At 62.6% G+C, this 15342-nt stretch overlaps 1 protein-coding gene across 5 annotated transcripts in view; it reads left to right on the forward strand.

The window, feature by feature from the left end:
* PIP5K1C (phosphatidylinositol-4-phosphate 5-kinase type 1 gamma) overlaps positions 1-15342 on the forward strand; it is a 60073-nt gene that overhangs the window by 41779 nt on the left and 2952 nt on the right. Inside the window, exons 9-18 of one of the 5 annotated variants that reach the window (XM_060007394.1) lie at positions 930-1013; positions 2246-2294; positions 4170-4254; positions 5909-6070; positions 6874-7012; positions 7103-7135; positions 8285-8389; positions 10903-11002; positions 12421-12498; positions 15055-15138. In XM_060007394.1, coding sequence (XP_059863377.1) covers positions 930-1013; positions 2246-2294; positions 4170-4254; positions 5909-6070; positions 6874-7012; positions 7103-7135; positions 8285-8389; positions 10903-11002; positions 12421-12498; positions 15055-15138 — 919 coding nt within the window. Of the gene's footprint in view, positions 1-929; positions 1014-2245; positions 2295-4169; positions 4255-5908; positions 6071-6873; positions 7013-7102; positions 7136-8284; positions 8390-10902; positions 11423-12420; positions 12499-15054; positions 15139-15342 lie in introns of those variants that run through there. The other 4 variants (XM_060007395.1, XM_060007396.1, XM_060007397.1 and 1 more) reach the window with 4 other exon arrangements.

Below are 15342 nucleotides of genomic sequence, written 5' to 3' on the forward strand. Positions count from 1 at the left end.
ACCAGGCATTGACCATGCCGGGAACTGGCGGCACCCTCCATTTCCGGACCCTGTTCAGTCCTTGGGGGGTAGGGGGCCCTGGAGGAGGAGGGTGGCATCCCCATGTCTTCAGCTGGGAAAACGAGGCTCAGAGGTGGGGCTAGCCGTCAGGGTGCAACAGCCAGCTGGGGGACGGGCCGAGGCTTGACCCCGGCCTGGCCACCACACTGGGCCGCCAGCTGAAGGGCCCTGACTGGGCTGAGGCTGGGAGGACACGAGCTGGCCCGGAGCTCAGCCGTGTGGCGTTCGTAGGGTTGGTGCCAGGCCAGGCGAGATGGCAGGGCGTGCAGGTGAGCTCGGGTGTGGAGTGTGGCTGGCAGAGCCTCTGGGGCCCTAATGACTGCAGGACAGCTGCTGCATCGTGCAACCTCGCTAAGTGCGCGGGGCAGGCTCAGCCTGGGGCTGCATGAGGCCATTAACTCTCCAGGTTGCACCTGGAAGCCTGGTCCTGCCCGGGAGCCTGCACGTGCACATGCGGGCATGTGTGCGTGTGCCTACGTGTGTGTGCAAGTTCCGCATGTGCACGTGTGGGTGTGCGCACATCTGGGTCTCATGGCCGGGACTCCTCTGCACCCTGTGGCCTCCAGCTTTGACTTGGTGAGCTGGCCGGAAGAGCTGCTCGACCCCTCACCAGGGTGGGGTTCCCAGGTGCCTGGACCCCCTCTGAGGGTCCAGCCAGGCTGCCATCTACAGGGAGCGTGTGGATCCTCAAGCCCCAGGCCCCATCAGTCCTGCCTGCGTCTCCCTCCATCTCTGTCCCTGCAAGTCCCAGACCAGGCCCAGGGCCCCAGGCTCGGGGCTCCAGGCCACCTCCAACCTGTGCCCCTGACAGGCAGGCCTGCCCCTGAGGCAGCTCTGCAGGTGCTGGTACTCTCGACCCCTTTCCCCAGGATGGGCGGGATCCCCGCTGTGAACGGCCGCGGGGAGCGGCTTCTGCTACACATTGGTATCATCGACATCCTGCAGTCCTACAGGTGGGTGCCCGCCCCCCATCCTGTGGTCCTCCAGGTGGGAGCCCGTGCCCCCTCCAGCCTGCGGTCCCACGGGTGGGTGCCTGCCCCCACCCTGTCTCCCCACTCCCCAGTGAGAGCCCGGTCAGGGCCAGTGCAGGGCTGGGTGGTGGGTGAGGTGTCGCCAGCTGACTGACTGTGGGCCCTGCCGTGTGCCAAGTGCTGGGCGGAGCAGAGCAAGACGGAAACACCCTGTGGCTGGGAAGCGCAACATCTCTGGAAGGTTCCTACACTTCCAGAAATAAATGCTCACAGCCGATGCCGTGTGCTGTGTGGTCTCGAGTGTGGACACGAGCGTGGTGTAGCCGAAGGAACCAGACGCTCTTGGGTGACGGGCAGCTCCGTTACCCGTGCCTTGTGCTTCGCACGCTTACAGAAGTGAGCGTCTCTTGTTAGTTTTTTATCGAAGGAGTTACACACAGTCCAGGCGTGACAGGCAGGTTGTGGCCGTGGCGGTCCCCCTTTCCCGTCCACACCCCACCCCATGCCGGGAACTCCACTTGGCGTTGGGTGACTCCTCTGCCTGCTGGTCACCTCTTGCCCATCAGACGGCTGATGTTTGCAGCCTGTTTCCTCTCCTGAGGGCTGACCCCACCCCCTGCAGGCGTCTCCCTCCCGTTTGGAGCAGGAGCAGGCAGCTCCAGGGTTTCTGCAGAGGCCCCGGGTGGGGCGAGGGGAGCTCACCCTGAGGCGGAGGTGTGTGCCAAGGGAGGGGCTCCTTCCCCCTGCAGCCTAGAGGTGTCCAGGAAGGCTGCCTGGAGGAGGCAACATTCTCCCCAGCCCCGGTGTCAGGCGGGGCCTAGCTGGGGGTCATGGTGCAGGGCGCTCACTCCAGCAGCGAGGGGCCGGGCTCAGCCCCGTGGGAGAGAGGAAGGGTGGGCTCTGTCCCGCACGGGGGGCTATGTACCACGACCTTTCCACTGCCACCCCCAGAGAATGTGGTGAGAGCAGCCAGCAGGTGGGGGGGGGGCGGTCAAGGGGGCAGGAAAGGGGAGGTGGCCTCTGGCTGATGCAACAGGTGGCCTCATTGCTCTAGACCAGGACTCCTCTACCCCCTTGATGCCAGGAACACTCCCACCCGTGCTAACCACAAACGTCCCTAGATATCAACAGTGTCCCCTGGAATGGGCTTGCCCAGAAGAGAACCCCTGGACCTGAAGGTTTGGCTGACGTTCTGGGCGTTTTCTTCTCTGCAGGTTCATCAAGAAGCTGGAACACACCTGGAAGGCTCTCGTCCATGATGGGGTGAGCATCGTTTGTTCGTTCATTCCGTCCATCCGTCCACAAACGCACTGACCGTCTCCCTGGGCCAGGCACAGGTGCTAAAGAGCTGAGAGATGCGTCCCCCTTTCTGGAGCCACAGTCATGGGCCAAGGGGTCAGGGCTGAGATGAGGAAGCAAGGCAGCTGCAGGATCCTCAACGAGGGGTCCGAGCCATCCGTGAGCGGTACACGAAGGCTTCCTGGAGCGGGTCGGGGGGCCCCGAGCTGAGTGGGAAGGATTCCCAAGGACAGGCTGACCCGGAGAGTCAGGGGCCGGCCAGGCAGAGAGCATTCTGGGAACGTGTGATGTGGAGGGCGTCTTGGGCCCCAGCTGCACCCTGGGGGCAATACTGCACAACTCTGACCCCTGCTGCCCCATGGGGGTGGGGCCTGCTTAGATGGACCGGCTCAGTTATTTGAGAAAAGCTTGAAATTCATGTTTTCCTGTGAGCGCAGCCAACCCGTGAACACTTGCAGTGAATTACTTCAGAATGTAAAAGACTGTGAGGACCAAGAGTTGGGGCTAAACAGAGCCTGCCTGTGGGCCCGAGGCAGCCCGCGCACCCCTGGTCCAGCTGTGGACCCTCAGGCGGAGGCCTCTCCTCCCATGGGCCCCCCCGCCCCCCGCAGGCCAGCTCTCACTCAAGTGCTAAGGGCTGTGTGTGTGCCTGCAGTCTGTAAAATCCAGCATCCTAACTAGCCCGCCCACCACTCAGCGTTTGGAGGGTCTGGGGGACCTTCCGGAATAAGCGCTGAGAAGGTCCAGGTTACAGCTGGGCGGCCGCGACCCCCATCAGAGGATTTGGGTCGACTCCCCAGGAGCCTCAAATGTTGATGGAAGTAACCGTCCAGGTGTGAGCATCCTGGGGCCAGTAGGATGGCCCTCAGTGTTGGGGGCCAGGTTCTTCCTGTGTGTTGCTGCACACCCCCAGGCGTTGTCCTCAGCCCCTGGCCCCAGCCGGAGGGAGGGGCGCCCTTCCTCTCAGGGCGGAGAGACTCTTCCGTTATCTCAGCTCATCTCAGCTCGCCAGCCATCGGCCAGAACGTGGTCATGTGGCCATGTGGCCACGCCTCCACGCAGGCAAGGATAGAGTGCAGCGTTCATTGTGGGAGGCCACATGTCCAGATGGGTTCTGTTATGTTACAGCCGGGGGAGGACACCGGGCGGTGTCAGGGGACATCTGTGGCGGTCACACTGGGGGGCTCCTGGCATCGAGTGGGTGGGGACCGGGGATGCTGCTCCACACCCCATAGTGCCCAGGACGGCCCCCAGAGAACGACCGGCCTGCTGTCAGCAGTGCTAGGGAGACCGTGCCATAGCGGGCGAGGAGACTGGATCCCAGGGACAGCAAGGGTGTCCGTCCAGGGGCCCAGCCCGTATCGCGCCCCGACCGTGTGCCGGGCTCCCTGCCTCACGTCCCTACATCTTGGCAAGGCCGGCAGCCTCCAGTCTCCGCGTGGCACAGATGAGGAGCAGTGCGTGGCCAGGGCCACCCCCACCTGAGTGCAGGACGCCGGGCCTGCCTGCCCCGAGGACACCAGCCTCCCTCAGCCACAGGGACAGGCCTGCAACCCAGCTTTCGAAGCAGGCACGGGCCGTGCTCTCCCCTACCCTTGCTTTAGAGATTCTTTCCGGTTTCTTGATTTTGATACTTACCTGTTTACCTCTTTGAAACATGGTTCAAAAAGTTAAAATTACAGATGCGATTATTAGGAAACCACCTTCCTGCTTCCCTGTCCCTACCTGCTCCTTGGGTCCCCTCCCCACAGAGGCTACATCCCGCCCCCGACACGGGAGCCTCCATGGGGCCACAGCACTCACACCTGCCTGCCCTCGGGCCCCTACTTCCCTTCCCAGGACACCATCTCTGTGCACCGACCCAGCTTCTACGCCGAGCGCTTCTTCAAGTTCATGAGCAACACGGTCTTCCGGAAGAACTCCTGTGAGTGCCCAGGCCCTCTGGGTGGGGGCGTGGAGGGAAGAGGGCGGAAGATCAAGGGCAGGGTAAACCTGGAGCGCTGGTCCTGTGTTCAGCCAGCCTTGGGCCTCAGGCGGGGACCTGGTCCAGGGCACAGGGCAGTGGGGGTGGCGCCCGCCCAGTCCCAGTCCTCTCCTTCCCGCTCAGCCTTGAGCAAGTGATGCCCCCTCCGCACCTCAGTTTCCCCATCTGTACAGAGCCAGGAGGGGGAGGTGTGTTTACGCACGCGATCAGTGGGGAAGCACCGTTGCCAAGGAAATGGGACCTTGCCACACGGAAGCCGGCCAGTCATCAGCCCAACTGGGCGTCGTCGGGGAGGGCGCAGGGCAATCGTGGTGGCCATGGCCCATGGTGGCCTCTGGAGGTCCCATGTCCGTGCTGGGCCTCCAGAGTCACAGACCCTGGTGCACCCCAGGCCGGACCCCACATGGGGCCTGAAGGGGTCTTTCTCCCTACGTGTCTGTCGTCGGCCCCTCCAACCCCTCACCTACCCCCAAAAGGCAGGGTGCTTGTTCACTCTGGTCACTCCACGTCCCCAGCGTCCAGCTCGGGGCCTGGCACACAGTAGGTGCTCAGTAAGCGTCTGTGGGCGTGGGGGTGGTCTTGGTGTGCGCCTTACTGTCCAGGCCTTGCACTCCATGGGGGCTCCACGCAGGCAGTGGGAAGGGGCAGGCCCAGTGTCTGGCTCTCAGCTGGGGGGCTGCTCTCACTGCCTGGGCCAGATGTGCGCGGGCCATGAGCCAGCGCCGGTCACCTGCAGCTGGCTCTCGGCACAGCTCCACGTTCTGTGACATCTAGTTGTACGCTGAGGTTGACTGTGGAGGGACCGTTTACACCATGGAAATCGGCAAATACCACAAACCCAGCCTCTGTCCCCAGAGAGCCGGTTGTTAACCTTTACCAGTACATCTCTTCCTGGAACCTTCTCAGGGTGCTGTAGTCCAGGGAGTGCCGGCCTCCAGGGACTGGATGGCTGTACCTAAGGCAAACCGAGCGCCTACTGTATGCGGGAGCTAAGCTCGCCATGCTGGGGGCAGAGGTCACAGGGCCCGCTGGGAGAGGGTGGTGACAGGTCCTGACGGGGCGCAGAGGGCGTCTCGGGGTTTACCCGCCTCCCCTGACCCTGATGTTGCAGACAAGGACTTGGGGGCCCCGAGAGCTGAGCTGCGTTCCCCAGGCCATTGCAGCCTGCATGGGAGCCAGACCCTTGGTGCTGAGCCCCACTGTCCCAGGCCTTGACTTCCATGTCAGCGGCGGGGCCGTGGCCGGGTGGGCTGCGACACAGTGGGTGAGGCCCCAGAGTGCGTGGCAAGTGTTGGGAGCTGCTGGTCTGCTGCTGTTTCTGGGGGCTGGGGTGGGAGTGCTGGATCCCCGGGGGCTCGTCCCATCTCTCTTGACGGGCAGGACAGGTACCTGGGGCTCCTTGCACCTCCCGAGGCAAGCCGGGTGGAAAGCAGGGCAGGCTTTCTCCACCAAGAGTGAAGAGCACTGGGGGACAGGCTGGAGGTGGGGCGGGGTGGGGGGGTGGCAGCCAGGCTTTTGTACAACGGAGGCACCGGGGGCTGCAGGGCCCGGCCTCGGTGCTGCCACCCAAGCACCAACCGCCCTTCCTCTGCAGCCCTCAAGTCCTCGCCGTCCAAGAAGGGCCGCGGTGCCTTGCTGGCCGTCAAGCCCCTGGGGCCCACCGCCGCCTTCTCGGCCAGCCAGATCCCCAGCGAGCGGGAGGACGCGCAGTACGACCTGCGGGGGGCCCGCAGCTACCCCACGCTGGAGGATGAAGGTGAGCAGGCGGTTGGGAGATAAGGGGGCCCCTGGGGCAAGGCGTCGTCCCTGGGGGGCTGGGAAGGGAGGGGTTCAGGGAGCAACAGCAGCAGTCCAACAGGAGGAAGCAGCCCCTGCAGCTGGGCCTAGCCTGGATGGGAAGGGGCGGTGACTGGAACCCAGCTGGGAAGTGGGGAGCAGCTGGGACGGGGCCCCCGGAAGAGCCACAGTGAAGGTTGAGCATAGACTTTGCCTCCCCGCCCACCCCCACCCCCACCCCCCGCAACCCACTCCCCAGAGGTGACAGGCTCCCTTCACATCAGAGGTGCACAGAGACCTGGAGGGATGAAGTACTTGATTGGGTTGGGCCTGATGTTCTGGAAGGTCCCTCCCGTCCCCTGGGTCAGAGATTCCAGGCAGGGAGGGGCTGGTGGAAGAGCATCAAGGAAGGGAGAAGCTGCCTGTGCAAGAGGCCCTGGGGTGTGACCTGGCCTAGCCTGTTGTGTGGGAGGCACAGCAAGGAGCCTGTATGTCTGGAGCAGAGCGGGAGGGGGGAGAGGGCAGGTGAGGCCTGTGGAGCAGGACCCCCTGGGGGCCGAAGGGAGGGGTTCGGATTTCAGTTTGAGAGCAGTGGGAAGCTACTGGAAGGTCTTATGCCAGGGGGAAATTGGAGCACATCTGCCCGCTTAAAGCTGGCAGGGACGACAGTGTGGGGTGGCAGGTGGGAGTAGGGGGCATGGGTGGTAGAGGGTGAGCCGAGTTGTAGGTGGAGCCCAGAGGCCTCCCAGGCCCCCGCAAGTGCCCACCCACTCCTCGCCACAGGCCGGCCAGACCTCCTGCCCTGCACACCGCCTTCTTTCGAGGAGGCCACCACCGCCTCCATCGCCACGACCCTGTCCTCCACGTCCCTCTCCATCCCAGAGCGGTCCCCCTCGGAGACATCAGAGCAGCCGCGGTACAGGTGAGCAGACCAAACGTGTCCCTCCGCGGGGGGCTGTGCGTGGGCGGGGCCTCGCCCCACTTCTCCCACCTCCTTGTGGTCTCTCTGCAGGCGGCGCACGCAGTCCTCCGGACAGGATGGCCGGTGAGCTGAGACCCCAGCCCTCTCCCTCTTTCTCTCGCCCGCCCCAGTCCATCCCCCGCTTTCCCCACCCAGAGCCCTTCGTCTCTGACCACTGCTTTCCGGGCACAGATTCAAGTCAGGCTCTAGACCGCATAGGATATCTCAGGTGATTCTGTGTCTGTCTCCCACCTGGCTGCCCAGAGGACCCTGCTCCCACACGTGCCTGTTGGTTCTTCTTTCTCTTTTTATTAATATTTTTATTCTAAGAGATACAAAAAGGAAAATAGTTAAGATGTTTCCCCCTGCCCCATGCCTGCTCCCCTTTCTGGGAGCAACCCCTGGACGGAGTTTTTGTCTCTTTCCGGAGATATTTGTGAATATACAAGCAGACACACGTTCGGGCCTGTCTCTCCTCACATTTTGACCAGCGTGCACTCTGGGCGGCACACTGCCCCTTACTCTGTCACCTACCAGCAGAAGGTCACCTGTCTGAGCAGGTGGAGCATGTGCTGGTTGCCGTCCCTCTAATGGGCCATGGACACTTGGGTTGTTCCCAGTTGTTTCATCTTGTAACAGGACTGCAGTGAAGAGGGCATTTCTGTAATTAGTTTTTTTGGGATAATTCCTGCCAGTTGAAAAAAAAGTCATGGTACAAAACATCTTTGGTGCAAAGTGCATCCCCCTCTGTCCAGCTACCTGCTCTGATGTCAGCCACCATTTTGCTCCCTGGTGTTGCCATCCAGAGATTCTGCACGTCTGGATGCTGCAATGTTCTGACCCACCTGCACCACGGGTCTCAGCCTGGAACCCCAGAACTACCTCACCCCCTAGTCCAGGCCCCAGGCAGGTGCCTAGCTGCCCCCAGGGGGTGGGCGGGATCCAGGCCACCATTCACTCATTATGCCTCTGCTGGTGCCAGAGTCACAGGATAGCCCCAGGTGGACTCTTGCAGCCCCCAGGCGGGCATGACGGCCAGAGGGACCAGGTGCGAGCTGGGCTGGCTCAGGGCCCTGGTCTGATGGTGCGTGGAGACAGCACCTCGTGGAGGCTACGAGCTTGTTAACCGGGACTGGAAGTTGGCACCGGCCTGGAGCTCTGCTGGTGCTCCTGGGGGTGGGGGGGGGGGGAGGTGAGGAAGGAAACTGAGGCGCGGCTTCCCATTGCCTCCAGGCCCCAGGAGGAGGCGCATGCGGAGGAGGACCTGCAGCAGATCACGGTGCAGGTGGAGCCCGCGTGCAGCGTGGAAATCGTGGTCCCCAAAGAGGAAGATGCGGGGTGAGTGGCCCTCGAGTCCCTGCGGTCCCGTTACCTGGTTCCTGCATTCCAGTTCTGCTCTGGCCCCATTGGTCGAGAGTGGTCACGTGGCCAGCTGTCCGCTGGGCAGGCTGGGAAAAGTAGTCCGCAAGCTGGGGGCGGGAATGGGGCTTCCGGGGCGTGGGGCATGGGGGGGAAGGGAGCGCGTGATGCCGGGAGCAGTGGGGGTCTTGCACTCTGGGAAGGGTCGCCTCCTCCAGGGCTCAGAGCCGCCCTGTCATCTGAGGTTACTTTCCCTCCCACCCTTCCTCTCTTTGCCCTCTTAGCTTTGCTGGGGCTTGCGAGACAGCAACTTACAAGCTTTTCAAAGAACCAGTTGGGGACTTAGTTACCTTTTCCCCTGTTGTGTTTTGTTTTTATTTCATTCACTGTAACTCGCTAGTAATGACTTCTTTCTAGCTGCTTCTGGTTTGTTTTCTCACTTGTTTCTTTATTCCAGCTTAAATTCCTTTTTTTCTTTAATAATGAGGCCCTTAAGGCTATGTAGTTTTCTCTGAGTACTGCTTTTGCGGTGTCCCGTGGGTTTTGACGTGAAGCAGTTCTTTTATACTGACTCACATGTGCATGGTTAGTGATTTTTTTCTTATTTCCTCTTTGAATTAAGATAGTGGCTTTCAACCACTTGAGAGTGATTTTGCCCTCAGGGGAGAGTGGGCAGTGTCTGGGAACATCTTTGGTGGTCACGACCGGGGGTGCTCTTAACATCATGGTGGGAGCCAGGGACGCTGCTCCACACCCCACAGCGCCCAGGATGGGCCCCAGCAGAGAATGACCTGCCCGATGTCAGCAGTGCTGAGGGGGAGACCCTGGACTAAGGCTTTTTAGGGGTGTCTCTCAAGTGTTTAAGATTTTTTGTTTACCTTCTTGGTACTTACTTCTAACTTTATTAGGTTTCGAGCTGAAGAAAATGGCCTAAAAAAGTCTACGCTTTGGGGAATTCCCCGGTGGTTAAGAGTCTGCGCTTCCACTACAGGGGGCAGGGGTTCGATCCCTGGTTGGGGAACTGAGATCCCACATGCCGCTCAATGCAGCCAAAAAATTACGCTATTTTTTTTTTTTTTTTTTTTTTTTTTGGCTGGGTTGGGTCTTCGTTGCTGAGCGCGGGCTTTCTCTAATTGCAGTGAGCGGGGGCTACTCTTCGTTGTGGTGTGTAGGCTTCTCATTGCAGTGGCTTCTCTTTGTTGTGGAGCAAGGGCTCCAGGCATGCAGGCTTCAGTAGTTGTGGCAGGTGGGCTCAGTAGTTGTGGCTCTCGGGCTGTAGAGAGCAGGCCTAGTAGTTGCGGCGTACGGGCTTAGTTGCTCCACGGCATGTGGAATATTCCTGGACGAGGGCTCGAACCCGTGTCCCCTGCATTGGCAGGCAGATTCTTCACCACTGCACCACCAGGGAAGTCCCCAAAATTCCCTTTTTAAGTGTCCGTGGACACTTGGGAGAAAAGTGTCTTCTCTGTGAAAAGATGGAAAGTTCTCTACAAGCCTTTTCTGTCCAGTGTCTTGATTGGTGTCATCGGTTCCTTTATGTCCTTACTTGCCTCTTATCTGTTTGGGCTGTTTAATTTTGTAATTGCCTTATCCAGTTCTTCTTGCCTTTCCCATAATTTTTGCTTTATATGCTTTTTAGAATTTGTGTTCTATTTCTAGAGACTTTACTTAGCACTCCCAGCACACGTTCCCAGGTGCACTTTGCTATTATTTCACACACACGCACCAGTTCCTGCCACTGTCAGCTTTTTTGCCATTAACTGAAGTGTCGCGGTGGGAAATGTCATTCAGTCTTTGCCCCACAACACAAGTTGCCCCGCAAACGTGACTGGAGAACCAGTTCTGCACGGTTACAGGTGCTCTTTCTTCTCAGAACTCATCATTTCATCCAGGAGGTGAAATTTAGTCACCAGTCACATGGCCGCCAGCCAAGGCCTCAGGCACGTTCCTCACCTTCACTCTGAGCCTCAGTTTCCTCATCTGTAACACAGGACAGCAGCAGCATCCCCCCTTCCCGAGTGGAAGTTTGGTGGGTTCATTCACACAAGGCCCTCAGACAGGCCTGGCACCTAGTAAGTGCTCAGAAAAGAGGAGAAAGAGGTTCTGGCCCCTCGGGGGTAGGTGCCATGTGTCCCCACTTTACAGACGAGGAAACTGAGGTTCCGAGAAAGAACGTGGTCCTCATGGCTGCCCAGCAAGTGAGTGGTGAGGCGGGGATCTGCCCACAGGCGTGAAGCTGAGCAAATAGAGGGGGAAGGGCCCGCCTGCTCGGGGGTGGGCACATTGTTCCCTGGGCTGCAGCAGTGCTTGGGGGTGTTCTGTTTGTTTTGTGCGGGAACTAGAACGTGTCAGACAGGATGCATCCCTGCAGTCGGACTCCCTGCGTCAAGGACGGTGCGGAGCAGGGAGGGTCCTGGGGTGTGGGCTGGAGAAGGCGCGGGCTGTCCAGAGCACCCCCAGCCAGGACTCCCGTGTCTTCCCCGTGCCCCCAGGGAGGGGTCATCCCCGGCCTGTGCCTCTGCTGCCATCGAAGTGGAAACTGCCAGCCAGGCCTCAGACGAGGAGGACGCGCCCGCCACAGACATCTACTTTGTAAGTCCTCCCGGGATCCCTCCCGTCGCCGGACCCTCCACCACTTGTGCTCACACGTGCACACACACGCACGTGCCTGTACGAACCCACGTGTGCTTACACCCACACCTGTTCACACACGCGCACACTGCTCCCTCACAGGCTCGTGCTGACACGTCGCACACTCAAGGCGCCTGTGCACACCTGCACGTGCACTCACACTCAGGCACACGTGTGTGCTCACCTTTCAACACTCAGGGCCACGTGCCCGGCCAGCACGCTCACACTCAGGTGTTGGGGAGCACCCCCGTCCCTCACCATCCAGCCCAGGCCCTCCGGCCCAGGCCTCATGACCACATCTGGTCACGAGCCAAGGCCCTGTCTTCAGCGGTGCCCTGGGAAACATCTGGAGTCCTCAAGTGCTCGGCCCCGCTGGCCTGAGGGGAGGCCCAGGCCCTGGGTCCCGGGGCAGCCCAGGCTGGCCGTGGTGGGCTGGCGTGACGCGCACCTTCTCTCTCTGGGTGGTGGGTGCGGAGGGTGGGCTCCGTGCTCAGGGAGGCCAGGGCCCCGCCGAGAGGGGCAGGTGGGCTCCACACTGCCGACTTCACAGGATGAGGATGCACAGCTGCTCCTGGACGAGGTGGCGTCCGTCAGAGTAGGAAGGGGCCCTGCCCCGGGGACCCAGGACCTCTCTCCAGAGCTGGGGGTCTCCTTCCCCACACACCTCCCATGGGCGGGCAGGGAGCTGAACCAGGAGCCTGGGTGAAGTGGGTGCCCGGGGGCCAGGGAGCCCCCGATAGTAGGTCCTGGAGCTATCTCCCTTGGGTGGCCCTGCTCAGGGATCACATGGTCCCAGTTACAAAAGAGAGGGCCAGACACGCGCCCAGCCGCCCGTCCTCTTCCCGGACCTTCATTTTCACTTCTGACCCCTGACCCTGCCCCAGGAAAATGAGCCGGGGCCTGCCCCCTGCCCGGCGCTGGGCCTTGGGGCCTGTTTGGGTGAGCTTGGCCCTCCCGCTGGCATCGCTGCTTCGTAACTAACACCGGCCTCCCTGCTCTCGGTCCCCGAGCCAGTGCTGCCAGGGCACGGCCCTGCCTGGCCTGGAGGGTACCAAGTGCACCCTGTGTGTCCCCCCACCTGCCGTCAGCTCCCGCCGGGGCTGGTTGCTTCCCGCTCTCTGGATCTGGGGGAGGTGGCCCCTGGGGCCGTGTCCTGTCGTGTGCGTCAGGGTTCCGAAATCCCCGAGTGGGCGGCCGGGCCCCGCGCAGCAGAGAAGGAAGCCAGTGGGACCCCTGCCCGCACCTCCTGCTTGGCCAGCGGCTCACCTGCCCCTCCCGGCGCCCTCCCTGCCTGACCACCTGCCAGATCCCTGTGGCTCATCCTGTCACTTCATCCTGTCCTCTGTTTGCTTCCTCCCCCGCCCGCCCGGCCCGCCCAGTTCACCGATGGGAGGTACTGGATTTACTCTCCCCGGCATCGCCGACTGCGGGCCGTGACGCTGAGCTCCTCAGGGACTGTAAGTGACCGTGGCAGGCCTCCAGGGAGCCCAGCCCCGCCCCGCGCCGTGGGCAACAGGGAGCCACAGGTCCTGGCTGTTCCTCTTCCTCTGAGAAGGGACTTGGGGAAAATGTCACTGTGGCTGAGGTCAGCCGCGCTGGCCCGTGTGGGGCTCTGTGCTGCAGGCATCCCATGGGGACGTTGCTTACTCCCCTCTGAGGTGGGCATCACTGGGCCTGCGGGCACACAGCTGGGGCTCCAGGGGCTGGCCTGGCTGTGGCAGGGTCTGCATCTGACCCCCATCCCCTGGCCGCCCTTGCCCCTTTTCCCACCCTCCCGGGTCAGGGACGTGCCAGGTGCCCTGCTCCCACTTGTTCAGACCTCGCTGCTGACGGCTCCCACGGGGTGTCTGTCCCCTGAAGGGGGTAGCGTCATGAGTCAGCAGCGGGACTGCAAAGCCAAGCCCTTAATTGCAGGAGAAAGGAGCTGGTGCCTCCATACCCATTTCACAGATGGAGACACCGAGTCCCTGGCTCTCCAGGGAGCCCCTGAGAGTACAGGGTAGACACAATCTGGATCCCAAGCTTCAGGCACCTGTGTGTCTAATAAACGCTTATCCACCCAGCGTGCCTGGAATGCTATGGGGATATTGTGTAGCGGTGGCATCGTTAGTACTTGTTATTGTCATTGTGAGCAATAAATGGGGGCCCAGAGAGGCCAAGTAACCTCCTAGAGGCACACAGCACTCAAACGGGCAGGACAAGGCAAAGGCCTAAAGCGAGACTTTGTGTTCTCAAGATGAGGCCCCTTGGAGACCACACTCCAGCCCCGTCAGCAGCCCCTCTTGAGCGTCACTGGGTGTCGGGCGCTGCCGGGCGAGCCTGAAAAAGGGAGACTGCTTCCACAGCCCTCCCACCATGCTCGGTCCAGCCAGGGATGCCGCTCCCCAGAGATGGTCCCAGAGTCGGGGACACGTGGCGTGCAAGGGCCATGGGGTGGGGTGCTGTGGCAGAGGCTGCCTGGAGGGGGGTTGACACGGACTTTTGAGAAGCGCCTAGGGTGTGGGGAGGCAGAAGAGGAAGGGCGGTCTTGGCTGGAGCACCGAAGAGGCAGGAGCCTGGAGGCCGACGGGAGGAGAGGAAGCGGCAAGAGGAAGGCTGGACGCCGAGGCCCGCCGTGCGGGGCAGGCGTGCCCTTGGCCCAACTTCCGTGGGTCACCCAGGGCCGGCTCTTCACGGGGTTCCCTGCGGGACCCCTGTGTCATCCCCACTCTGAGCCCAGCAGGGCAGCCACCCCAGTGTCAGGGCCTGCTGTGGCCCCAGACGGGCCCGGCCCCACCCCCTGGGCTCCCAGGTGGGCAGGGGGCCAGGGGGGTTATTGCTTTGTGACCCCCTGAAGGAATGAGCGGGGCCCGAGCTGGGGTCTCGCCCTGCTGCCCCAGATGCTTTGTGTGAACCCCTCCATAGGTGGACACGGTTCTCGTGGGTGCACGGCCTGGGCCCACATGGGTACCGGGACGGCCTGTGAGCTGCGGGGATGGTGGGGTGGTGGGGTGGAGAGGCAGCCGGCGGGCCCCGAGGGCAGCAGGGCAGAAGCTGGTTGCTGGTGGTGCCCCAACCCCGCCGAGGAGGGGTGGGTCTTGGGGTGCCATCGTGGGCTTAGGGGCCGTGGGACGCTCAGGGGGACGCGGCCAGGACAGGTGTGTTCTCTGGCGGCAGGGGTGGAGGTCACAGGCTGTGGGGGACGTTGAAGGAAGAGAGAACAGAAGGCGGCCGGGGGAGCCCCGAGAATGTTCTGGTGGTGAGAGCAGACCTGGGAGGGACGAGGGGGCCGGAGGAATGTATGTCCTCCCCGCAGTGGGACCCGGACTGGGACCCCACCCCAGACGCAGCTGGAGGAAGACCATCCTGTGGCCCCTCGGCGGCCAGTCCCCGCTCTGCCTGTCCCCAGGCCGGAACTTGGGCTCCGCTGCGCCCCCTCCCCAGGAAGGTGACCCCGGGCTCTTGGAGCGGGGCAGGGAGGCCTCTGCTGCTTGCTCTCTGGGTGGCACCTGCCTGGGTCTCTCCTGAGCAAACCTGTGTGTGCCGGTGCTGAAAGGCTTCCCGGGTCAGGAAATGGGCCGCCCCCGTCGCCACCACTCAGGGCCCCCAGCAGAGGGTCTCCAGGGTGCTGCCGGGCTAGGCTGGAGGTCAGGGTGCCATGGCGGGGGGTGGGGGGGTGGGGGTGGACAGCAAAGCAAACCAAGCCCCGCCCACCCTCCCCGCCTCCTGCTGTGCCGGCCCTGCCTTGACACCCCCCCACCACTCACCGCTTCCTCCTGCCCGCCCCACCGCGCTCTGGCCACTCAGCCCCAGAGGCCCGGCCCCCCGCCCCGCCGAGCCCGAGGGCCATCCGGGTTGGGGCAGGTCCCCGTCAGGGAGAGGGCAGCGGGGGCTGAGCCGCCCACCCGTGCCGCCTCGGGGGCCCCCTCTTTTATTTCTGTTTCTTCCTTCCTTCCTGTCGCCTCTGTCGCACCTCCTCGCACCTTGCTCTTCTTCTGCGCCCTTCCCGCACGTGCTGCCCGCCTGCCCTCCAGCCCACCGATGAGAGGAGCTGGGTGTACTCCCCGCTTCACTATAGCACGCAGGCCCACCCCGCCTCCGACGGCGAGAGCGACACAGTAAGTGCGCCGCGGCTGGCCAGCCGGGCCCACTCGGGGCTCAGGCCTGTGGCCTTGGCCAAGGAGGGCCTGAGAGCCTGGCCTCCAGGCACCCCGGGACTGACAGGGAAACTGAGGCCCAGGGTGGGAGGGGCAGCCGGGCTCTACCGTGCGGGGGCCTGTGTCCAGCCCTCATGGCTCCTGGGGTCCCTGGCCCTCGGCATC

This window comes from Delphinus delphis, chromosome 3 (assembly GCF_949987515.2).
Source record: "Delphinus delphis chromosome 3, mDelDel1.2, whole genome shotgun sequence".
NCBI classification, from domain to species: Eukaryota; Metazoa; Chordata; class Mammalia; order Artiodactyla; family Delphinidae; genus Delphinus; species Delphinus delphis.